At 41.2% G+C, this 25000-nt stretch overlaps 1 protein-coding gene across 5 annotated transcripts in view; it reads left to right on the top strand.

Moving 5' to 3' along the window:
* LOC143292417 (cGMP-dependent protein kinase 1-like) overlaps positions 1-25000 on the top strand; it is a 103190-nt gene that overhangs the window by 49442 nt on the left and 28748 nt on the right. For all 5 annotated transcript variants that reach the window (XM_076602668.1, XM_076602667.1, XM_076602669.1 and 2 more), the window contains 7 exons: positions 1-103; positions 3577-3690; positions 5522-5627; positions 7323-7386; positions 13107-13184; positions 13614-13708; positions 14736-14804. The exon at positions 1-103 is cut by the window's left edge and continues 64 nt beyond it. In XM_076602668.1, the coding sequence (XP_076458783.1) occupies positions 1-103; positions 3577-3690; positions 5522-5627; positions 7323-7386; positions 13107-13184; positions 13614-13708; positions 14736-14804 (629 nt within the window). The remainder of the gene's footprint in view (positions 104-3576; positions 3691-5521; positions 5628-7322; positions 7387-13106; positions 13185-13613; positions 13709-14735; positions 14805-25000) is intronic.

The following is a 25000-nucleotide window of genomic DNA, read 5'->3' as shown; positions in this document are numbered from 1 at the left end:
CAGATTCGGGAGTTTGTGGACTGCATGTACGAGAAGTCGGTCAAGAAGGGGCAATTCATCATCAAGGAGGGCGAGCCCGGACAGCACGTCTACGTTGCCGCCGGTTAGTTACATGCGTGTGTGTGTGTGTGTGCGCGCGAGTATGTGTGTGTGTATGTATGTTGTTGTCCCATCATCTGCACCGTTTCAGTGGCATTGCTCCCACACCGCTCATTCCAAGTCACCCCCACCCCCTCATCTCCCCATACACAGCCCACACCCAGGTTCTTCTGTCGCAGTCGAGGCGTCGGAAATCCACGGGGAATTGTCGAAAGAATCAGTTTCGATTAAGGAGGCGTCGAAGCGTGCGGACCCAAAATGTTAGTTTCGTTTCATTTTGAAAGAGGCATCAGAGCGTGTGGGCTGATCCATACATTCCGCACCACATTTGCTCAAAAGACTCTCTCTCTCTCTCTCTCTCTCTCTCTCTCTCTCTCTCTCTCTCTCTCTCTCTCTCTCTCTTCGTCTCCCTTGTTTCACGCTGAACTTCCAATTACTCTTTTAATAACAGTTTGTCCCTCTGTTTCCCCCTCCTTCATTGCGAGAAAAATAAACGTTACCCCTCCCCCTCCTCCACCCCTGTCAGAGGAAAAGAAATGATTCTTCGGGTGTGTCTGTCTCTTTGGAAATCTGTCTGTATTTCTGTCCCCCATCGCCACTGAAGGAAAACAGAAGGGCGAAGTGTGATCCGCGAACCACACCTTCCAACACCGGCGCCCTCCAGCTTCTTCTTTTTTCCTTTTTTTTTTTTTTTTTTTTTTTTTAATGAGTGGATCCTGCGTCCGCGATTTGCGTCACCTGCACTGTGTACGTCAGCAGCTAACGCAGTGTTTAATTTTGTCATAGTCCCGTCCCGTTCCGGTTCCTTTGTCAGGAGGAAAAGACGATTATTTTGTGTTAATTTCAGTGATGGTGATGTTGTTGGTTAAAAGGCAGTGGCTGGCTCTGTGTGTTTGTCTTTTTCTGTGTGTCTGTGTGTCTTTCTGTCTCAGTCTTTCTCTCTCGCTCTCTCTCTGTCTCTCTCTGTTGTTGTGGGCCAGAGGCCTGACAATCAAAGCTCTTTTTTTTTTGCTTTGACTCTCTCTCTCACAAACACACAAAACCCATTTTCTTCTCCATAGCATCACGTTCAACTTCGAGCCAATAACTCTGTCAATAACAACTTGTCTATTTCCTCCTCCCCCACCCCCCATCCCCTCCCTCCGTCTCCCCCTAAAAAAAGTAAAGAGACGGGGCAAAGTGTAAATGAGGTCCGTCCGCCCGCTTCTGCTGTCACCTTGTTTCATCAGCAGGTTGTCAAGTTGTCACCTTGATGCCTTCGTTTACGTAAAGCACCTATGTGTTCGCAGTAGTTTGCGTTACCTTCGCTTTATACGTCAGCCGCTGATGCAGTGTGCCAGCAAGCTCAAGTTCCTCATCGCCTCGTCCCGTTCCGGTTTCCATGTGCGGGAGATGGGGGAGGAGGGGCATGTGTGGATGATGATTTGTTGTTGGAGGTGTTATTGTAGCTGGTGGCAGTGGTGTGTATTCATACACGAATGTTTCAAAGTAGTGCCATTGATATAACTAACCTCACACATTTAGTAAGTAGTTACTGCCCTTGGTTTTCCCCATAATTGTTCTTACGCCTGTAAAACCTTTACACAAGTCTAGTTGCGGTTTTCATAAAAAAAACATTATATGATTCTTTTAGCTAACTCTCCCCCTCTTCAAATCATTGACCATCTGAAAGAACATGTTTTAAATGATGAAAGTGTTTTATCCATTGATCCATGCACTGTTGAATCTGCTTTCCGGAGGTTGCCTGTAAAAAAGGCAGTAGGCCCAGATGGGATCAGTGGACGGCTCCTGAAGACATGCTCCTCACAGTTGTGTAGTGTGTTCAGTAGTCTGTTCATGTGGTCTCTGAGGGATTGCCGTGTGCATGCTTTATGGAAACATTCGGTGATCAGCCCAGTGCCAAAAAACAAAAACCTTGTTTCTTTAAATGACTACCGACCCATAGCCCTGACCCCAGTTGTCATGAAATGTTTAGAACGCAGCGTCTTGAAACACATTCTAGCATACACAACACCATTCCATGATCAATACCAGTTTGCATACAGATCCAACCGGAGTATTGTTGATGCCACTCTTGCACCTTGCATACACTCATTTGGAGAAACCAGATTCTTTTGTTCGCATTTATTTATTGACTTTTCATCGGCATTTAACACCATCCAGCCACATCTCATGGCACGCAAGCTTCCTTCATTCAACATCAGTACAAACCTCATTTTATGCGTGAACAGTTTCCTTGTTCAGAGAACTCAGTCCATTTTGGACAAACTATGTCTTCTGTGAAGACAATTTCCACTGGTGCCCCTCAAGGTACAGTTCTTTCCACTGTTCTATTTACATTACATACAAATGACTGCACTGGCTCAGACACAACTCCTTTAATTAAGTATTCTGATGAATAGCGACTCTCCAGTTCCTGACCTTTTCATCAATGATACAACAATTGAAAGAGTGCATGAATATAAATACCTAGGAACTATTATTGATCATAAGCTGAATTTTACTCCTGATACAACTTATATTCACAAAAAATGCCAGTCTCGCATCTGTTGTCTGCAGAAACTCAGAAACATCAGAGTTAATTCGAAAGTATTTCAAGGATTTTATAGATGTTTTTTTTTTAATCTGTGTTAACTTTCTCTTTTATATGCTGGTATGGTGGTCTAGCTGTGAAGAATAAGAATATACTGAACAAGACTGTGAATGTGTGCAGTAAGGTAGTGGGAGTGAGACAGGACAGCTTAAGCAAACTGTACAATGTTAGAGTACGACAGAAAGCCAAATGCGTTTCAAGCGAGAGCAGCCATACGCTGGCAAATTATTACCAACTCTTACCTTCAGGCAAACGGTTCTGTGTCCCAAAATTTAAAACAAACAGAACCAAATGCAGCTTTATACCAACCTCAGTTCAGCTATTAAACAGCAGTAACTGATAATCAGAACTGTGATTTTAAAACATGTATGCCAACATGTATGCCAGAGTGTGTGTATATGAAATGTGACATCTTAAATCAAGTATTGTTGAATTGGATTGTTACTTTTTATGTCTTATGCCTACTTTACTTTTTATGTCTTATGTCTACTTTTAGTTTGCTATTTCATGTCTATTTTATTCATATCCTTTAATTGATTTTGTGTCGCACATGGCTGTGATGATGTATGTATGATTTACTCAGAGTTACCTTTTAAAAGTGTCTGTTATGTTGTTGTTATCTACTGTGATTATTTATTGTACGCATGTGTTGCCATCTAAACGTTTTATGTCTTTTATGTATACATGTGGAATGACTGTGATTTCTGTGTATTGTTTATGTGTTTTACACCACAAATGAATTTCTCTTGTTGAGATAATAAAGTATTCTGTATTCTGTGTTCATCAACATACACACACACACACACACACACACACACACACACACACACACACACACACACACACACACACACACGTGTAATGTGTTGTTATATATCGTGCAGAGGGAGAATTCGAAGTCATCAAGGAGGACAGGGTTCTAGGCACCATGTGTCCCGGGCGGGCCTTTGGTGAACTGGCCATTCTGTACAACTGCACCAGGACTGCTTCGATCAGAGGTGAGTAGTGGCTGTAGCAGTCGTAGCAGTGGCAGCAGTAGTGATAATAGTAGTAGCAGCAACAGCAGTAGCAGTAGTAGAAGTAGTAGTAGTAATGCAAGTGGTAATACATAACAATAACCAGCACCATACTACTACTACTGCTGCTGCTGCTGCTGCTGTTGCTGCTGCTCAGAATGTCATTAATAAAGAGCGCTGACACAGCGTTTACTCTGCGCCTCAAAGCTCATTTGACAATTCATGTCGCGTGAATAAAGTAAGTTAGGAATATGTAATCGTTAAATATACAAACTCGAGTTAATTACATATACAAACTCGCTAAAAATTACAATTTCAAAAACCGCTCACAAAACACACAATACACTCCCCCCCCCCCCAACACGGACACACACACTACACTAACACACACTAACTAACACTGACACTAACACACATAACAAGCTACCTCCCCTTCCCCCCTCCCCACACGCACACACACAACACACACACTTATCCGGAGAATGAAAAGACATTGGGAAAGAGGAGGAGATCTTACGATTCTGTTAGAATCGATCGTTAGCGTTTTAATAGGGCTGTAATGTGATCTTGTTTTTTGATGATTTTTTTTTTCTTTTGTCGCACAGTTAGTCTGAAACGACAGTGTGCAATAATCGCTCAGTTGTGTTTGCGTCACTGTTTTTCGTTGTGCTTAAAAATCGCCATTTTCAGGCACACGTGTGTAAACAACCTGATTCAATTATGCTTCCCTATTTCGTGTGTGTGTGTATGTTGCGCGCGCGCATTTGTGTGTGTGTGTGTGTGTGTGTGTGCGAACGAAGTAAACTTTGACAAAATTATTTACTTTTGAAATACTTTGACTGTTGTCACAATATTTGATTTTAAAATGATAAAAAAGAGTTCGTTGCACACTATTCCAATTGTAATAACAGGAGGCAATAAACGTTTCGACAGTCCATCTTTCTGTTATTTCATTTTTGCAGAAATTCAGAAACTTTACCTCGTAGATTGAGTCATCAACTAATAGCAATCATTAAAAAAATCATTTTCGGTGAGTCGTAGCTTATTCTGCTTAGAGCAGAAGGTAAATTAATGCATACATCTGACAGGCAGCGAATTTCTGCCATGTTATGAGACATACATCTGAAAATAATATGCAAAACATTTTTAAAGCGGATCTCACTCACCCAAAAGATTGATTTTGCGGATCTGTTTCATCCAAAACATTAAGATAAAGAATGCGTGCATTAAACGACTGGTTTTTCACTCATCGTGAAGGTCATATACATTACAAGATGTCAGTAATTCAGTTTCAAATTCAAGGAGGCTTTAAAGCGTGCGGAATGATCCATACACGCTGCGGCACGTCTGGTGGTGGTCAAAATTGTGCGCATGTTGTAAAAGATGGGCTACTTCGATAGTTTGCGAGAACATACTCATTTAAAGGTGGTGAAGGAGGCTGCTGATTCTGACTGGCAGAATCCTTTGTTGAAAGGTCTCATCGTTTTGTACTAAATGTTCCATAACAACCATCAGAATGTTTTCTTCTTCTTTTCTCCATATTTCCATGCCTTGCGACCAACACTTCGAAACGAATAAACTTAACATGCACTGCGCATGCGCTTATGACGAGGACTTTTGGCTCTCTGTTTAAACGAATAGATGAATAAATGAAAAGAAGGAATGTTTACTGAAATGTACTCATTGCTAGCAAAGCTGGATGGATAAGAACATAAGTACATTTCAGGGTACACGACTTCCAGTTTGTAGAATGGAGCGTTGAACCCACCGGCGTGATGCTAAGGCAAAGGGTGATGTGCGTGCTGTGTTGCAGCCATTACGGATGTCAAGGTATGGGTGCTGGACCGACAGATGTTCCAGGCGATTATGATGAAAACTGGCATCCAGCGACGTGACGAGAACATCCGCTTCCTCAAAAGGTCGGTCAACTGCACACTTTGCTTCATGGTCGTTTATATATATATATATATATATATATATATATATATATATATATATATATATATATATATATATCTGTGTGTGTGTGTGTGTGTGTGATTTGTTTCGTTTTGTCTTTATTCGAAAGTCAGTTTCCATTTGTTTGTGGTATTCGGGGCATTGCACAAAGGGTTAGATATACTGAATTATTAATTTCTTGGCATTTTTCAAGGAGGATTTTCTTCCATTTGGGTGTTTCTGTATTTAGTTTCCTAATACATGTTTGTTTTGTTTTGATTTCATCGCTTCTCAAGGCCTGACAAGCGTATTGTAAAAAAGGTTTTTGTTGTTTTTTTAAGCAGATATGGTGCAGCGTGTACGCAGGCTTTGACACCTCCTTGAACCTGAAACCGAAACTTTCCGTGCTTTTTGTTTTCATTCATTTATTTAGTGGTGTTTTTTTTGGTACTTTATTTATTCATTTATTTATTTACTATTTCTGTTAATTTCTGCATCTTTCTTTCGTATACTTTTTGTGTGAGTGCGAGTAAAATTAAATGTACGCATGTGTGGCTCGGATGCTCGTGTCCTTGTGTATGTCACGTTCTTCTGGTGTGTTTCCTAAAGTTGGAAGTGACATGACTATGATTGTTCACCACACACGCACGCGCGTGCGCACGTGCCGATGCACATGCGTGTTCAAACAGTGGGATTTATCAGTCCATACGTAACAACGTCAGGAAGATCGTTCTGGAGATTCGTGTCATGGACTTTATTGTGAACACTGCATCAACAACAAAAAACGGTGGGGGTTGGGGTGGGGGGGTTGTTTGTTTGTTTCGGTGTGTGTTTCCATTCCTGAGCAGCTTGTGATGGACGTTTTTGCAGTTGAAAGTGTGAAAATCCATTAGATTTGTTGACTTTCACTCCTGACATTTGTTCTTCATAACAGAACCATCGCTCCTTTTTTTTCTTTTTTTTTATCTGTTTGAAATTCCCATTGCTGAAGTTTGTCTCTGATATCAAGGGGGTTCTTTGAGAAACACAGAGGCAGACAGGTACAATAGGAGAGAAGAGAGAGGTGCGGGGGGTAAAGGGTGATCTTCACGCGTGTATTGATTGATACAGGAGTTTCTCGTGTAAGATAAAAAATAAACAAAAAACAAAGACAGTGTCTGGATTGCATAGATTTCTGTCGGGTGGAAAATATCACATCAAACACTGCACCTACCAGATACACCGAATAAATGAATAAAGAATCAACACACACACACACACACACACACACACACACACACACACACACACACACACACACACACACAGAACAAAAACCCTCCTGTGGCCAGCTGGCTGATTAATTATCTGCCTTAACAACCACCCCGCCAAATTTTTAAAGTATATGCTCTTAGTGGATCAACAACTAGTGATTATGCTACTAAAAGAGCGTGGATGATGGGGAAGCAAGGAACTGAAAACAAAAACATAAAAAAATTTTTAAAAAATAAATAAAACAACAGCAACAACAACAATGATCGTAATAATAATAAGAAATAAATCATGGTTATTAAGCGCATAACAGCAGCAGTAAAAACAACAGAAAAAACCCCGAAGATTTGGACAGTTTTGACAATAATTATTTATTTATAACACCTTCTTGTGTGTGTGTGTGTGTGTGTGTGTGTGTGTTTCAGTGTTCACATACTGAAAGATCTGGCTGCGGATAAACTTGCCAAGATCGCAGATGTGTTGGAAATCGTAAGTAAACACTTGCTTGTCTCTGTTCCGTATTTGGAAAACATCTGGACATGTTTTGATCACTGTCGTTGATAGGTAGTTAAATTTTCATTTGTCAGTGTGGTGTGCATTGTATTGTACTGTATGCCTTTCGTTTTTTTCTATGATTGTATGTGTGAAATCCGGGTTACTCTCAGTGCAGCGACACCTTTTTTCTTTCGTTTTTTTTTATCAGTTAGTGTATTTGCTTTGCTGTCAAAGTGGATTTTTCAACAGAATTTTGCCAGGGGTTTTAGTTTCTGTTTCACGTGCGATAAGAGCATGCTACACACGTAACATTGTTTCATCGTCTCACCCGAAAGATGAGCACCCAGTCCACTACTCAAGATCTAGTGAATGGAAAGGGGGTTGGGTGTGTGGGGGGTGGGTGGGGGTGGGGTTAAAATCACGGTAAGGTGCTGGACTAGAAGCCGTGGACACTCGCTTCCAAGTCGGGGCACATTAGCACGAGTCCGCCGCTCAAATGCGTATCAGTGCTGTGTGTTATGTAGCTGTACATCCAGAAGCGAGCTAGGCAGCAGCTGTAAAGTTTGTTCTGATGTGTTCTTACATCTTCTTTTGCCACAGCTTTCGGATGCTTGATATTCGGCATTGTGGTAAAGGTGGAGGTGGTGATGATGATGGTGATGATAGTGTTCACGATATATATATTTTTGAAAGTTGGTGATTTTGCTGCTGCTGATGATGATGATTTTGTGAATGATGGTGTCATCATCACTGTTATTTCTGAATCTCTGTCTCTCAATGTGTCTTTTTCTTCGCCTCTGTCTGTCTTTCTGTCTCTCTGTCTGTCTGTCTGTGCTCTTGTCTGTCTTTCTGTCCCCCATCGATAGCTGTCTCCGTCTCCTTCCCTCCCCCCACGCTCTTCTCCCCACCCCGCCTTCATGGTCCCCATTTGTTTTCTTCTTTTCTCTCCCTCCTTCCTTACACATTCCCTCGTTCCTCCCCTTTCTTTTCTTCATTCTTTCTTTGACGACACCACATTTGTTTTTTAGTGTGGGTTTTTTCCTCCTCCTCCGTCTTCTTCTTCTTCTTCTTCTCTTCATCTCCTGCTGCTTCTTCGTTTTTTGTGGTTGTCATGTACCCATCCTCTTCTTCAAAGGGAGAGTTTAAGGTGGGGTGGGGAAGAAGGAGGAAACAAGAAAGTGGGGAAAAAAACAGTTCCATCGTTGGGGAAATGAACTTTTCAACGACAAAAAAAAAAAAAAAAAAAAAAAATCAGTATCATTGTATTTATTGAAAGGGTGGTGAGGAAGGGTAGAGAGATGGGAATGGAAAGGGCGGGGGTGTGGTGGGTGCGTTGGGGAAGGAGGGCAGGAATGCAGTTCAGAGAGTTCGGTTATGTGGAAAGTTCCAACAGCTTCCCCGCGAGAATATTCAATAAAGGTGTTGGAGAGACAAGCAGCTAAACACACACACACTCTCTCTCACTCCCCCCCCCCCCCCCCCGTGTTTCCCTTAGGTAATAGGGTGAAATCGAAAACTTGTGAAATTTGCACTACTTAATTACAGTAGGCTTTATAACTGGCTGGAAGACAGTAACATTTCGGAGAAGTCAGGTAGGATTCCGTGGAGGATATTTAACTGTTGATCAGATAATTTGCTTGTATGCAGTCATCCAGAAATGTGAGCACAGAAAGATAGAAAATTACATGTAGCTTAACGAAAACAACAACAGAAGATTTAAGTTTATATCATGATGAGTTTCTCGCATGCACAACAAATCTTGGTATAAAAGGTAGATTTCTGGTCTCTGAAATCTATGATTCAGTCACTGCTTTCATACTTAAGTGCTGACTATGAACTGACTTTTCTTGAATGTCCAGTTGGAGTAAGACAAGGATATGTTCTATGTTCTGTATTCATAAATCAGTTAGCTAACCACATGGATGCAAGATAAAAACAGATATCCAGATGCTACCATGCATTATGGGGCTGTTCATTCTGCTTTTTGCTGACGATGTGGCTTTTCTGTCAACAACTGCGAAAGGGCTACGAGATAAGTTGAAATTTTCTGTATATGTGTTATGATACGAAGCTAAATGTGAATACTGAAAACAAACCCACAGCCCACAGTTTTTTTTAGAAAAACAGGTCACTTTGGTCGATGTGAGCAGTTTTTTGTTTTTTTTCAAGGATCCGAAACTGGAAGTTATGAATAATTGCTGTTATTTAGGATTTAGTTTACAATGCTTAGTTTGATGCGGAACAGAACATATAATATGAATAGGACAAAAAAGGTAGTTGGTTCTTCAGTGGGTTTTTTATTTTTGAATATAAGGAAACCTCTGCTAACGCTTTCTTTGAAATCTTTTAAATTTAAGTCAAAATACAACCTGTCGTATTGTATTCCTGAGATTCGGGAATTTAGCATATTGGAGTATCTGGAAAAAGTACAAATGCTAGCATGCAAATGATTTTAGGCGTGCCAGTCATAAAAATATTCAAAATGGTATATAGGGATTTGGGTAGGTACCTTTTATATGATTATGAACTCTTATATTTCTAAGATACTGATTAAAACTGTTGCAGATGGATCATGTAAAATTACCGAGCAAGGCATATCAGATGTTACTTGAGGTAGACAGAGCTGAAAAAAACTTGCTGTGTGTGCAAAGTTATGGACATTTTATGTGAGATAGGATTTAATTGTGTTTGGTTGCAACAAGGTGTTGGAGAAACAAAAATGTTCTTTCGCTATTCAAGCAAAGACTTGTTCATTTTTTTTTTTTTTTTTACTCATGAATGGACTGGCACGCTCAGAGATCGTCTTTTGTGTGAGTTACAGAAGACGAACACCGTTTTCTTTTTGTTTGCGCTATATACTCAGACCACAGATTCAAATCTCTGAAGAACCTGTTCAAGTGTCGCACCATATATAAAATGTATATATACGATGTATGACATTTCAAGGTATGTCTCATGTTTTTTCACCTTGTTGTCAAGGACGCTCCCTCACGTTTTGTTTCCCACCCACCCCCGTTGTATTGTGGACCAAGGGCGATGTGCATTAAAATAGTTTTCTCTCTCTCTCTCTCCCCTATCTCTCTCTCTCTCTCTCTCTCTCTCTCTCTCTCTCTCTCTCTCTCCCCTATCTCTCTCTCTCTCCTATATATATCTCTCTCCCCTATATATCTCTCTCTCCACCATCCTTCAGAATAGTCAAGCAACAGCATTGCCCTTCTAAATAAGTCTTGATAAACAGTACCCCATGAATTTGTAATATTCATAACATTGTGTTCCTGCAGACATGAAAACCTCAACTCGCAAAAAATAACAAATGATATATTTCCAGTAAGATTCCTGCAAAACACCTCAAATGCTGCGCTTTGTTCGAGCGTCAGCCCAGGTGATGATGATGATGATATGGATAATTATGTAGCACATATCCTCGGTCAGAAACCAAGCCCTTTACAAAAACAGTCATTTGCACAACAGGCTGAGTACCTGGGTACAGCCGATTGACAGATGCCACTGGGCGCTCATCACTCGTTTCCTGTGTCATTCAATCAGGTTTCAGTCACGCACACATGCACACTCATACACACGTGTAACATTTAACGTGTATGGCCGTTTTGTATATTTACACCGCCATGTAAACAGCCATACTCCCGTTTTCGGGGGTGTGCATACACACACGCACAGAGGAGAGAGATAGACAGACAGAGACCAGCAAGAAAGAATGGAGAAGAAGAAAAGGGTGGGTTGCACATCAACGAAACGTAATATCAGTTATTTGTAAGATATAATTTATAATAAGATCTACACATGTCCTTCCACATAAAGTTACCACATGGAACACACACACGCACACACACACACACACACACACACACACACACACACACACACACACTCGCGTGCGCGCGCACACACGCATACACACAGACAGGGAAAAAAGAGGAGAGAGACAGAAACAGAGACCACTAATAATAATAATGGTATTTATATAGCGCTGGATCTTGTGCAGAGACAAATCAAAGCGCTTTCGCACCAGTCATTCACACGCATGCATAACTCTAATACTGTAGAAACTAAAGACAAGGAAGGGCAGGCAAGGGAGGCTATTTTGGGAAGAGGTGGGTTTTAAGGCCAGACTTGAAAGAGCTGAGTGTGGAGACTTGAAGCGAAAAAGGAAGTTCATTCCAATCGCAAGGTCCAGAAACAGAGAAACAGAGACCACTAGGAAAGAAAGGAGACAAAAAGAGGAGAGGGTGGATTGCACATCAACATAACAACATAATTTCAAGTATTTTAAGTTGTATATAGTAAGAACCACACATGTTCTTTCACATGAAGTTACCGTATGGAACACACACACACACACACACACACATACACACATTATGAAAACGTTCAGAACCTCAATAAGATAAAAAAAAAAAAAATAAAAAAAAAAAAAATTAAAAATCACCCTCAGCACAACACTGAAACAAAGGTAAAAATGCTAAAATGTCAAAAAGATTTCAATAAAACCAAATACATCTTTCCACATGTTCCAACATTTCACACGCACACACGCACGCACGCACACACACACACACACACACACACACACTACAATACAGTACAGTACAGTGCATCGCAAATCGATACAAAGGATGGACGCTGGTGGGGGGAGGGGGTTTGGGTGGGAAGGGGGGAGGCGGGAGCGAGGAAGTGTTCGGGCATGTACTCACAATGCAGTTGTACTCACAGTTGCATTGAAATGAAATCGTCAGTATGGCCTCTCATGTGTAACACATGTGGAAGGTGATTTCAAGTTCTATCAGATCGTGATGAGTAGGGTGTTGAAAAAAAACATCCATTTATCTGTAGTGTGTATGGATAGATATTTAAACAACAACAACAACAAAACACACCTAAAGTTTACTTGGAATTTTATCTTCTGATGATGGCGAGGAAAAATGCTCTCGATCTGACCGACCTCGCCCACCCCCCAACCTCCTAACCCCCTCATTTCCCCATCACCTCCCACAAAAGTGGCGGGATATAACCGGGTGAATGGTGGGGGGTACTTTGGAAATCTCCGTTGGGGGTCATGACGGGAAATGGAACACCTGATCCGGGCTTAACGCGATCGCTGACAGGGAATGAATCGGAACGGAACGGACGAGGGAGAGGTTGCAAGTGTTTTGCGGGGAAGGAGGGGGAGGGGCGGGCGGTAATGGTGATGTTTCCATTGACCTCGCCTTGTTACAGCCAACTACAACGCGGTTTTGCTGGAATCCGGTCTCCAGAATGGGGATTAGGATTGAAGAAAGAAAACCGGTTGTCAGGACGCGTTCCAACTTACATTACGCACACTCACGCACAGCGGGGTCGTGCACGCGCGCATATACATGTACGCATTTAAGCATGTACGCACACATAGTTGTACGCACAAACGTAAATGCGCGCGCGCGCGCGCGCGCACACACACACACACACACACACACACACACACACACACACACACACACAATGACTCATAATGACTTCTCTCTCTCTCTCTCTCTCTTTTTTTTTAAGCTAGCCCTTATGTGGCCCTGTGTGGTCGGCTGGACTGTAAAATTCATCCTCAGCATCCTCCTTCTCCTTCTCCTCCTCATTCTCCTCACCACCACCATCATCACCATCGCCATCTCTCATCCTTCAGCTGCAACGATACCTGGTTTACGTTGCCTTGGTACGGTGTGCAGGATTTCTTCCACGAAGGCGAATACATCATCAGAGAGGGCTGCAGTGGGGACACGTTTTTCCTCATCAACAATGGGCAGGTGGGTATGGGCTGTGGTGGAGTTCTTTGTTTTGTGTGTGTGTGTGTGTGTCCGGCAGTGTTGGTTTTGGTCGGTGATGTGTATTTTGGAGGGGTAGGGGAGGGGGACTGGTGTGTGATATGTTCAGTTTTCATTGTTGTGATAATGGTTGTGGTGACGGTGTTGGTTGATGATGATGTGTGATTTTAGGGACATTGGCGTGTGGAATGTTTCGCTATGAGTGTGCAGTAATTTTCCCTCGCCTTAACTTAATCACTGTGCAGTAACAGTTATTTGTGTGTCTCCACACCCCACCTTGCAGTTGCCTGTTCGCTATGCAGTGTCATATTTTCCGCATTGCAGTAACATGTTCGGCATACGGTGAGTTATTTGTTACGCACTTTAATCCAATTTGTGACAGAGTAATTTTGTTTGCTTATTGTTGTACAGGTGAAGGTGACACAGGCAGTTGAAGGCTATACTGAAGCGCAAGAGGTCCGGAGACTCAAACGAGGAGACTACTTTGGGGAGAAAGCATTGCTTAGGTGAGAGAGAGAGGAGTGGGCGTAGAGGGAGGAAGGAGATGAGAGAGTGAGTTGTGTATGCATGTTTGTATGTGTGTGCGTGTGTGTGTGTATGTGTATGTTTGTTGCTCGTATCTCCAAATACTGTATCAATTATACTCACCGTCATAACAGGCGTTTTGAAACCACGCGCGGCAGGCTTACAAAAGGGAAGTCGCTGATGGTAACTTCTCACAGAACCAAACTCTCCAAACTGCATTCCCAACCTTCCCCCATCCCGAACCACTTTATCAGCGAATATTTACCGACACACAGATTAAAAAAGAAGAAAAAAGAGATCATTGTTCATGTGTTAGAACATAATTTTCCACGTCCCTTTCTTCCTTTCTCTTCATCCTGATGATTTCTGATGAATTCGTGGGGACATCACTACATGACAAAAATCGTCCAAATAGAGACGTCAGAGAGAGAAAGAGAGAGAGAGAGAAGGGGGGGGGGGGGTACGGGAATGGAGGAATGTTGGCAGGAACGAAGAAAGTTGGTACGGAGAGTGCAAAAGACAAAGGGTGTAATTGGGAATGACGTTTAAAACAACAACTACAAAGAAAAAGCTAAAGACAAAAACGAAAACAAAAAAAACTAATGGGCAGAAATGCACCCCCCATAAATTGTTATAATAATAATAAGAAGAAAAACAACATCGTCATCATCATCATCATCATCATAAACCAGTGAAACCGCTTATATACCAAGAACACTGACTTGCCAGAAGTGAGTGCTACAAGTCAGTCAAAGACTGCCTGTAAGTTGAAGTTTTGGTCGGAGTTCTACCCAGTGAGAGGGCTCCTCCACCTCCTTGCTTGTCTGGTGATCGGTCATTTACTTCACAGCTCGCGTCCCAAGGTTGATGCGAGTTTTGATTCATGGTCTTTGTGCGACTGATATCAGTTTTAATACCCTTGTGGGATGCACGTTGTGTGATGCGGCAGTATATTAAGAATGTTACTGTGTGAACTGATGATATGTATGTGTTACGTTTGTTGCACAGTGAGGACCGCCGCACAGCCAGCTGTATTGCCCTACCTCCTGGTGTGGAGTGTCTCACAGTGGACAGAGAGTAAGTCAGTCTGTTGTATGTCTTTGCGTCTCTCTGTCCGGCAGTCGTTTAGTCTGTGTAGGTCTGTCGTTTATTTGAATTTGTGTCTGTGTGTTGTCTGTGTCATTCTGTTTCTTTGTCAGTCCATCTCCTGTGTTTGTCAGTTTGTCTTATCTTTTGATGAAGTCAGAATGCTCGCTGCGTGCTTGCTTGTGTGTGTCCCCGTCTGTGGGGTCTCGCAGGGTGTTCTCGTCTTGTCTGTTGTTTGTATTGTACTGTCATTCTGTCTGTGCTCTCAAGGCCTGACTAAGCGCGTTGGGTTACGCTGCTGGTCAGGCATCTGCTTGGCAGATGTGGTGTAGCGTATATGGATATGTCCGAACGCAGTGACGCCTCCTTGAGCTACTGAAACTGAAACTCTGTCTGTGCGCCCAGCCTGTCAGGTTCTGTCTGCATTATTCTTCATCCGGGTCAACCTGTCTCGTGTTCTTTGTCTGTCTGTCTCTGTCTGTCTGTCTCTGTCTCTCTCTCTCTGTCTCTCTGTCTGTCTCTCTCTCTCTCTCTCTCTCTCTCTCTCTGTCTGTCTCTCTCTCTCTCTCTCTCTCTCTCTCTCTCTCTCTCTCTCTCTCTCTCTCTCTTTCCGCCCCTTAATTTCTCTCCCCTCTCCTCCTCTCATTCTCCTCCAGCCTTGTAGTGTTGTTAATGCCAAATTGCCTTCATGTAACTATGATTACAATGTGCATGCTGTATTGATTTAATGATTTCCCCCTTTGTTTCATTTCACTGTCTCCCCTTTGAGGGCTGGATGAAAAAAGCATTGTCTTGCTTATTCTGTTACCTCAGAAAATGAAATTTATTCGATTCAGTTCAGTTCTCTCTCTCTCTCTCTCTCTCTCTCTCTCTCTCTCTCTCTCTCTCTCTCTCTATCATTTTTTCGACTTTTCCTTGTATTTGATATTGTCACGTTCTCAGTAATTGTCGGGTTGGAACTTACACACACATACACGCACGGGTGCGCGCACGCACACACACACACACACACACACACACACCACACACCACACACACACACACACACAATAATAATAATAATAATGTACATTTATATAGCGCCCTTTCTCTCTAAGAGCTCAGGGCGCTTTACATGAAAGAAAAATATTACAAGGTAATAAAACATTCATGACCACTCTTTCTCAAAAACCCCTCCCACCTTACCCCCTCGCCCCCCCCCCCCCACCCCCACCCCCCTCACTCACACACTCACCCTTTCCCACTCTACATACATCCAAAGTGAGCTGACATGGGTGGTGTTGGAAAACAAGGAAGCTGAGAGTACTTATAGATAGGTTTTAAAAAGATGAGATTTTAGTGATGAGCGAAAAGCAGAAATAGAATCAGATGCACAGAAGGTTGTTCCAGATGTGGGGAGCAGCAAAGAAGAAAGAACGTTCACCATAGGTTCTTGTAATGGCACGAGGAAGTTTCAAAAGGTAACAGTCAAAGGAAGAGCGGAGATTTCTTGCGGGAGTGTAAACGCTGATAAGGTCAGAAAGATATATAGGTTCTGCGGAGTGGAAAGCAGAATAGCAGAGACACCCAACTTTGTATTTAATTCTTGCTTCAGTGGGGAGCCAGTGTAGAGTGCGGAGATGAGGAGAAATGTGATCAGTACGTGGGACTCTGAGAGTCAGACGGGCAGCATTGTTTTGAAGTTTTTGAAATTGCTGAAGAATATTATGTGGACAGTTTATGAGAAGAGAATTACAGTAATCAATTCGTGACAGCACAAAAGCAGAAATAAGAGTTTTAGTCGTTTCAACAGAAAGGTACTGACGGATAGAGTTGATGCGACGAAGTTCACAATTGACTATGAGTATCGGATTTACTACCCTGCTGAGGTTTGAGTCAAGAATGACTTCAAGGTTCTTTGCTGATTTAGAAAACTGAACTGTGGCATCACCAACCACAATAGAGGCAGGAAAAGTAGATGTTGACATTTTTGTAGAAGAAATAATCATAGCTTCAGTTTTGTCATCATTCAAGTTTAGTTTGTTGAATGTCATCCAGGATTTAACATCGAGAATATAATCCTGCATTGACAGAATCAGACTGTGTACTTGGTTTGGTTCTGCAGACTTTTGTAGCTGAGTATCATCAGCAAAAGAGTGGTGAAGAACAGAATTGCCAGAAATGACATCAGAAAGAGGGGCAGTGTACAGAACGAATAGAACGGGGCCCAGGACAGAGCCTTGTGGCACACCATAGGAGATCAGGGTTGGATCAGACTTAAAGTTACTAGCAGAAACAGTCAGGAAGCGGTTGGATAGGTATGAAGAAAACCAACTCATAATTGTTGAGTGAATCCCAAATACATGTTCAAGTCTGGAAAGGAGTACGCTGTGGTCTGTTGTGTAAAACGCAGCCGACAGATCGAGCAATGTTAACACAGATAGTTTACCTTCATCAACAGATAGTAACAGGTCATTAACTACTTTCAACAAAGCAGTTTCAGTGCTATGGGCAGATCTGTATGCTGACTGAAAAGAAGAGAACAGATTGTTTAATGATAAATGGTCTGAAACTTGGGAGAGAACAATTTTTTCAATAATTTTGGACACAAAAGCAATGTTGGATACAGGGCGAAATTTTTTGAGGTGGTTGTGATCCAGAGTGGCTATCTTTAGCAGGGACTTAACAAGTGCAGTTTTGTATACACCTGGGAAGACGCCAGAAATTAAAGAATCATTTATAATTTTTGTAAGTGCAGGCAAAAAACCCCATCCAAACACTCAAACAGTAGTGGTGGTGTTGGAAGGGGCTCCAGGTTACATGTTTTTGGAGCAGACTTTTTCAACACACTAAGTGCATCTGTCTCTGAAACAGGTGTGAAAGCAACAAAAGGAACACCTTGAAATTCTTTTCCCAAGGGATGTGACAGAACTGACTGTGAATCCAGTTCTTTCCTGAGGTTAACAATTTTTGAGCACACACACACACACACACACACTAAGAAACACACACTAACACCCACCACCGGCTTCCGCCCGAGAATACGACCTCCCGGTTCTTTCACGCTGTTCCTGCACACTTGTAATTGTCTGTGATCCCCAGTCCACTGACCTCCCATCTTCCGTCCTCGCTCTCGCCGTCTGTCTCTGTCGATCTGTATCTGTCTCCCACTCTCTCTCTCTCACTCCATCTAACCCTCGATTCTCTCCTCGCGCCTCCCTCTCCTCGACTACCCCACCCCCCACCATCCCCCCACCTACCGTCCTCCCCTCAGCCTCTTCCCCCAACGTATTGTGTCTGACAAGCCTCGCCGATGCGTTCTAGCTGACCATGAACGTTAGTTTGTTATGACATTGTGTTCACGTAGAGTTCACTGCCCCTGTTGTACGTGTTGGACGCCTTCAGTGTCGGGCTCTTAACCAGCGCACTGATTTTATGTCTGACGCGCCGTGTTGGCGTTCCCAGAGCCTCAGATGCTATCCGGTGGAACTGGCTGTCATTAAGCCTCCTGACAGTCCAGGGAACATGCAATTTGCCTTCGAAATGACCAGCCTTGGAAGTGTGTGCCCTCGGTTTGACCGCTCTGTTCTTAGCCCCGTCCACCCCCCACCCCCACCTCCTTACCGCACCCCTCTCCGCGCCTTTCCTGCTCGTTAGCAGTCGATCCTCCATCTCCATCACTTTTCCTCCCACCTCAGCTTTTTCCTTTGCTGTATCTCTGTACGGCCCACCCCATCCATTTCTTCGTCCTTCCCCTACACCCTTTCGTCATTTCCTGATTTGTGACGTCAAAGAGTCAGGAAGTGTCGCTGTGTGTGTGTGTGTGTCTCCTTATATGTGTGTGAATGTTTCTACATAATTTTGTCAGGGGCAACCGTATTGTTGCCGTGGGTTATTTTACATGCGAACAGTGCATACTGCGCCATAGGCCATATGGCCTCGGTTTATCGTCTCAATTCAATAACTAGCACCCACAGAACCACTCGAGGTCTAGTGGAAAGGGGAATAAAAATTCCGTGGGCACTCGTTTCCAAGTGGATAACCACCAGGCCACCGCTCCTGATAGTGCTCTCTCTCTCTCTCTCTCTCTCTCATTGTTGTCGTTATCGTTATTTTTGTTATTGTTGTCACAAGGACAGATTGGAAGAATAGGCAATGCCTAAAATCTTTATCCTTGAGTAATAAAGATTTTTTTTTTTTTTTTTTTTTTTTTTTTTACCCGGACTTTCTTGGGTCGACCATCGTTTTATTTATATAAAAAAAAAAGAAAAAAAAGGAAAGGAACAAAATAACAGCAACAAAAAGGATACAGTGAACCTTAAGCAATCACACACACACACGCACACACACGCACACACACACACACACACACACAAAAACCGTGACAATAATCAAAAGCAATACCCTGCATTCCATAACTATGTCGTTTTTTTCCCCCACTTACATATAGATTTGTTTCCCTTTTCTTTAAGATTCATAAGGTATTATATAATATATCGATGTCTAATACTGAATTGCTGTTCAAAGATCAGTTGTAAAATAGACAGTCTTTTTGTTTTTTTAGCAATACTGATACACATTTTACCTATCAAAATAATATGATTTATTTTTATAAGGTCATGTTTGCTATATCTGTCATCCTGAATTCCAAATAAAACGTCTGTGGGATGTAATTTCATACACTTACCAGTATTTCTAAGTATCAAATTTTCTATGTTTTTCCAAAGTATTTTCACAGATGAGCACTCATAGAAAAAATGTTCAATAAAATCAATTTTACCAGGACAGTAGTAACAATTTTCTGAGTCTACTACTTCCATTTTTTTTAGAATAATGTTTGTTGGGTATATATTATGACTTATTTTCCACTGCAATTCATGTAAGCGTACTTCTTTTGTTGCTTTCCTAGGTAAAATCCATGTATTATGATTGAAAGAAAAGTCAAATTTCCTCTTCCAAAATACACAAATATGTAGGTCTATAGTTGTACTTTTACTTCTACTTTTAAGATATTTCTTTATTTCTTTTAGTTTTGCATTGAATGCGTTTGCATCACAAATAGAAGTTTCAGTAGATTCCATTGGTAATCCATTGTTTTGTATCCAGGTCTTCCACTGTAATGGAATTGCGTTGTATAGAGCATTGTATTCGAATATTGTGATTCCTTTAGCCTGGTTCAGTGAAAACGCAACCTCATTTAAATCTAGAAGTCTTTTTTCTGTTTTATGTATTATGTCTTTTATGTGTTCTATTCCATTGTCTATCCAGTTTTGAAAACATAGCACATTACCTTTATATTGTATATTATTATTGTGAAACAACATCTGATTGTGAAAATTATGGATGTTCACTTCTTCTCTTGTTACTATATCTTTACTGTTCAAATATGTTGTAATTACATCCGACCAAAAATCGTTCTCTATTTCTTGTAATTTTATTTGCTTTGCTCTACAGTTTACCATAAATATTTTACGATGATTTTGTATTTTGTTTAGATGCCATCTGGGTATTATAGTCCAGTTTTCTTCCCGTGCATGATAAAATCTTCCAGCCCATTGTAAATGCATGCATCTTTGAATGTCTAACATATTTACCATATTTAACCCTCCTTCATTATAATCACTTTCCATTGTTTTTCTTTTCACTTTCTCAAAAGCTCTACGGTTACTATGTTTTCTCTGCCAAATAAATTTGTAGAATATGGTGTTGATCTGTTTCAAAGCTTTTTCTGGGATGCCAATGGATTGCATAACATATGTAAGTTGACTTAACAAGAAAGTTTTTGTTACAAGAATTTTACCGTGTATGGATAGGTCTCTTTTGCTCCACTGTACTATTAATTTTTGTATATTATTTATCCTATCTCTCCAATTTTCTTCAATGTGTTTTGCCATTTTGTCTTTCTGGAAGTATATGCCCAAAATTTTTATTTTGTCAACCAATACAAATGGGAGATTCTGTTCAGTGATTTGTCTGCCCATCTTCATTGCTTTCGTTTTGTGTGAATTTAATTTCAGCCCAGAAAATTTCTCAAATGACTTAAGTATTTCTATGGAAGTAAACATGTCCTGTCTATTTTTCAAAAATAAAGTCGTATCATCTGCCAATTGTTTAATCTTTAAATATATATCTTGATTATTGCCCATAGTTGGAGTTTTGATACCCGTTATTGTACTATTCCTTATCTTGACTGCTAGAATTTCCATTGCAAGAATGAATGCAAGGGGAGAAAATGGACATCCTTGTCTGATTCCACAGTTGACATCGAAGGGTTCAGATAGCCAGCCGCCATGGTTTATGGAACTTTGCGAATTATTGGAGAGTACAGATACCCATTTTTGAAAGTCAGATCCGAATCCGAATACTTTAAAAGCTTGTAACATGTATGCTTTAGATACAGAATCGAATGCCTTAGTATAATCTAATGCTAACAAATACCCTGCTTTACCAGTTTTATTAAGATAATTAATGACATCATCAATACATCTTATGATTGTAGCTATGTTCCTGCCTTTGATATATCCCACCTGATCTTTGCTGACTAAGTTATTTACTACACTACCCAATCTTTCTGCTAGAACCTTGGCTAGAATTTTATAATCTGAATTAGTTAAAGTTATAGGTCTCCAATTACTCAAGTTCTCCCTATCTAAATCTTTACTTTTATGTAATAATGATATGATACCCTGTCTTTGTGTAAATGACAGTTCTCCTATTCTGAACGACTCATTGAAAGAATCGGTTAGTAATCTGCCTATTTTCCCCCAAAAGAATTTTAAAAACTCTGTCGTCAGACCGTCACTCCCTGGAGCTGATCCATTTTTTAGTTTTCTGAGTGCAGTTGTGGTTTCTTCATAAGTTATTAACCCTTCGCATGCTAAGGCTTCGTCTTCATTTAACTTTGTAAAATGTTCGTTTTCAATGAAATTATTGATGGCTTCCTGTATATTTCTTTCCGTTGTTGTTTGGATATATAAGGTTTTGTAGAAGGACAGCTGTTCTTGTAAGATTTTCTTTTGATCTGTAATAATTTCACCCGCCTCATTGCGCAAACTGGTAATAATTTTATTTTTACATCTAGCTTTTTCAAGATTTGTGAAATATTTTGTGTTTTTTTCACCTTCTTCAATCCATTTTACTCTAGCCCTTACCTGTGCTCCTTTAGCTTCATTCGTGTACATTAAATCTAAATCGTGTTTCATTTTCAAATAATCAGTCTGAAGATCTTCATTTTGAGGACTGATTAACAATTTTTTTTCCATTTCTTTTAGTCGATTCTGTAAGTCCAGTGATTTGTTTCGATTTTTGCAAGCCCATGTTTTTCCGAACTCGATGCAGAGATTTCTCACTTCAACTTTGCACAGCTCCCATTTAACTACGCTGCTTTGATCACTATGTTCTAAACTGACAGAATCTAACAAAGCATTCATTTTTGTAACAAATATTTCATTTTTAAGATAACTATTGTTGAATTTCCAGTACCCTGGACCACGAACAAAGTTTCCCTCTCTTTTTAATCTCTCTCTCTCTCTCTCTCTAGATCGCTGTATGCACCTCCACCCACCCAAAAAAGGGTTCCAATAAATTTACTTTTCTCGGGTAATTCAGTCACACATGCCAGCGTTTCCAATCTCCGACAGACTTTTTTTTTGGGGGGGGCGGGGGGGGGGGGGGTTGGGGAGAGGGGGGCACGACACAAAAAGAGGCTTCTCTTATTGCCTTCTGTCTAGTCTGTTCATTGGACCATCCAGAGGTTTTCTTTTCACTGCCCCGTTTTGACAATGGCCTTTGGTGGTGTGATGACGACACTGTATTCCTGTCGGAGGAATCTGCACAACAACATGTCGCCCTCCAGCGACAGGAAATGAAACGTCGTTTTAAAAGAAAATCGGTTTGCTACCAGGAGGGGTTTGAAAGAAGACTGACAGTGTTTGTGCTTTTAAGGTCAGTTAACCCAAAGACCTACCCTTGGCTTTACACTGAAAGAGTGTGTTTTGGGCGGGAAAGGAGTTGGAGAAGGGGAGAGGGTTTGGAAGAAGAAAAAGCCGCATACTAGAACAGAACCATGGCGCTCAAGAACTCGTGTCAATACAAATTATAATTTCCATTGCAACGCGTGTAATTGTTTCCTTTGGATGGTGTATGTATTTGCTTAGTGTATGTCATCTTTTCATAGCATGGGCTTCCTTTTAACAGAATGGATGGTATGTACTTTCTTTGAACAGCGGTGCAGATTTCCTTTGCACAATTGATATTTGCAGAGTGTTGATTTCTTTTGGAAAATGTGATTTTTTTCTGTTGCGTATGATTAGCAAGTAATCTAGAAAGGCGGCATTTTCCCCAGTGCGCAAACATTATTCCTGTCATAGGGATTTCCCTGTTCATAGCCCAAAATGTTTATTTGTAAGTGTTCCAATGCAACGTTGTTTTCTTAACTTGAATAAGACATATCATTGACAGTTTGTTTTATCTCTTTTAGCCTCTTCGGTAACGCGTTTTCTTATTTTCTTCCCACGTTCAGTGTGCCTGCGTGTATGCATGTGTATATGTGTGTGAACAGTGGCGGTATTTAACAGACTGGCTCTGAGCATGCAATACGTCCGCACGCGCGGACAACGGAATTATATATATATTTTTAATGAAAAAAAAAAGGAAGAACGAAATGTTAGGAGAAGGAGAACACGTCTGATCTGCCATACATATTGTTTTTCTAAAGAGCTGGATTTGTCCGGAATCAGTATTGTGTATGCCCAAGAATGAAACACATATATTGCTGAGTTCACTTCAGTTCACTTACTCAAGGAGGCGTCGGGCATATCCATGTATACTACAGCACATCTGCTAAGCAGATGCCTGACCAGCAGCGTAACCCAACGCGCTGAGCAAGCAAAAGATTGCGCACATGTCAAACTCGTTGCAAAACAACATCTTGATTATGGCCACTCATGCTGGATATTTCGAAATCATGGTATGGGTTTCAAGTGGGCAACGTGAACTGTAGCAATGACAGATTTTTCCAAAAGTATTTGGGTCCTGTGGCCGATCAGTTGATCAGCAGTTGAGGGTTGTGTCATTTTTTCCTGTTATTTCTTTTCTTTTTTAATCAGTGGGAATCACTCCGTGAAGGCCTCTTTTTTTTTTTCTTTTTTTTTTTTAATCTGGCATTTCTGAGTATCGCACTTGCACCACTTTCATTGGTAGCATACTTTTAAACAAAAACATGGTAATGATTTCATGTAATTCACACAACCGGCTTCTGTTTGAACAGACTTTACTGCACAATGGTATAACTTCTACTGTTGCGCTAATTAGATAATTGATTTCATTTTCCATGGGGAAAACAGTTTGCAGGGTTTTCCAGCTGAGTATACAGAGGACCAAGCCGTAAGAATAAAAAGTTGAATGCCAAGGACTATTGATTCTGGAGCGAAACAATAGACTGCTGTCTGGAAGGGTCGGATTTTTATAGTGACTGCAGCTGCAGCTGCCTCGCTAAATTGTACGCGTTGTGACTGGTATGATACTCTTGGAAATATCGATGTTTGTCTTCAAGACTCCAGTCGTTTCCTTCCAAAAACAGCTTAGAAGCTTAGATAGAGAAGGTTTGGCTGGTGAGATGGTTGTATAGGGAGGAGATGGTGGGGAAGGTGAGGAGAAGGAGGACATGGTGTGGAGGGGTGTCTGAGTTTTCGTTCCCGCATCAGGGGTTTTTTTTTTGTTGTTGTTGTTTTTGTTTTTTACTGCCAAAATACTGAAGACTGCAGTTAGTATTTTGCTGAGTGTCAGCAATCTGTTTTCAGTCAATCATTGAAAACAAACAGGAAGCGTTGGTGTGCTGATTAAACTTTTTAGATAAAGGCATACCTTTAAACACGAGGACATGGACACGGTGCATGCTGCATGCAGCACACTCCAACACAGCAAACGTATGCACATACGTACGCGCGAAACAAAACAGCAGCAGGGATTCATTTGAGCGTCGTACATAGAACGCTGGACCGATAGATCTTTAGAATTACCCGAACGTTTTCAGTCTAATCGGCACGTCGTCCGAATTTTTTTTTTTTTTTTTTTTTTTTTCCAAGTCGGACACGGCAGTCAATGTTCATGACCAAGACACATAAAAGTGTCTGCTTACATCACTGAAATGATTCCAAACCAGCTAGCATATATGTATGTAGTTTATCGCCCATTCTGACAGTGTTTAT

The sequence above is a fragment of the Babylonia areolata genome, chromosome 18 (assembly GCF_041734735.1).
Source record: "Babylonia areolata isolate BAREFJ2019XMU chromosome 18, ASM4173473v1, whole genome shotgun sequence".
Lineage (NCBI taxonomy): Eukaryota > Metazoa > Mollusca > Gastropoda > Neogastropoda > Buccinidae > Babylonia > Babylonia areolata.
Note: the sequence above shows the minus strand (reverse complement) of the source record. Positions and strands in the feature narration are given on the sequence as shown.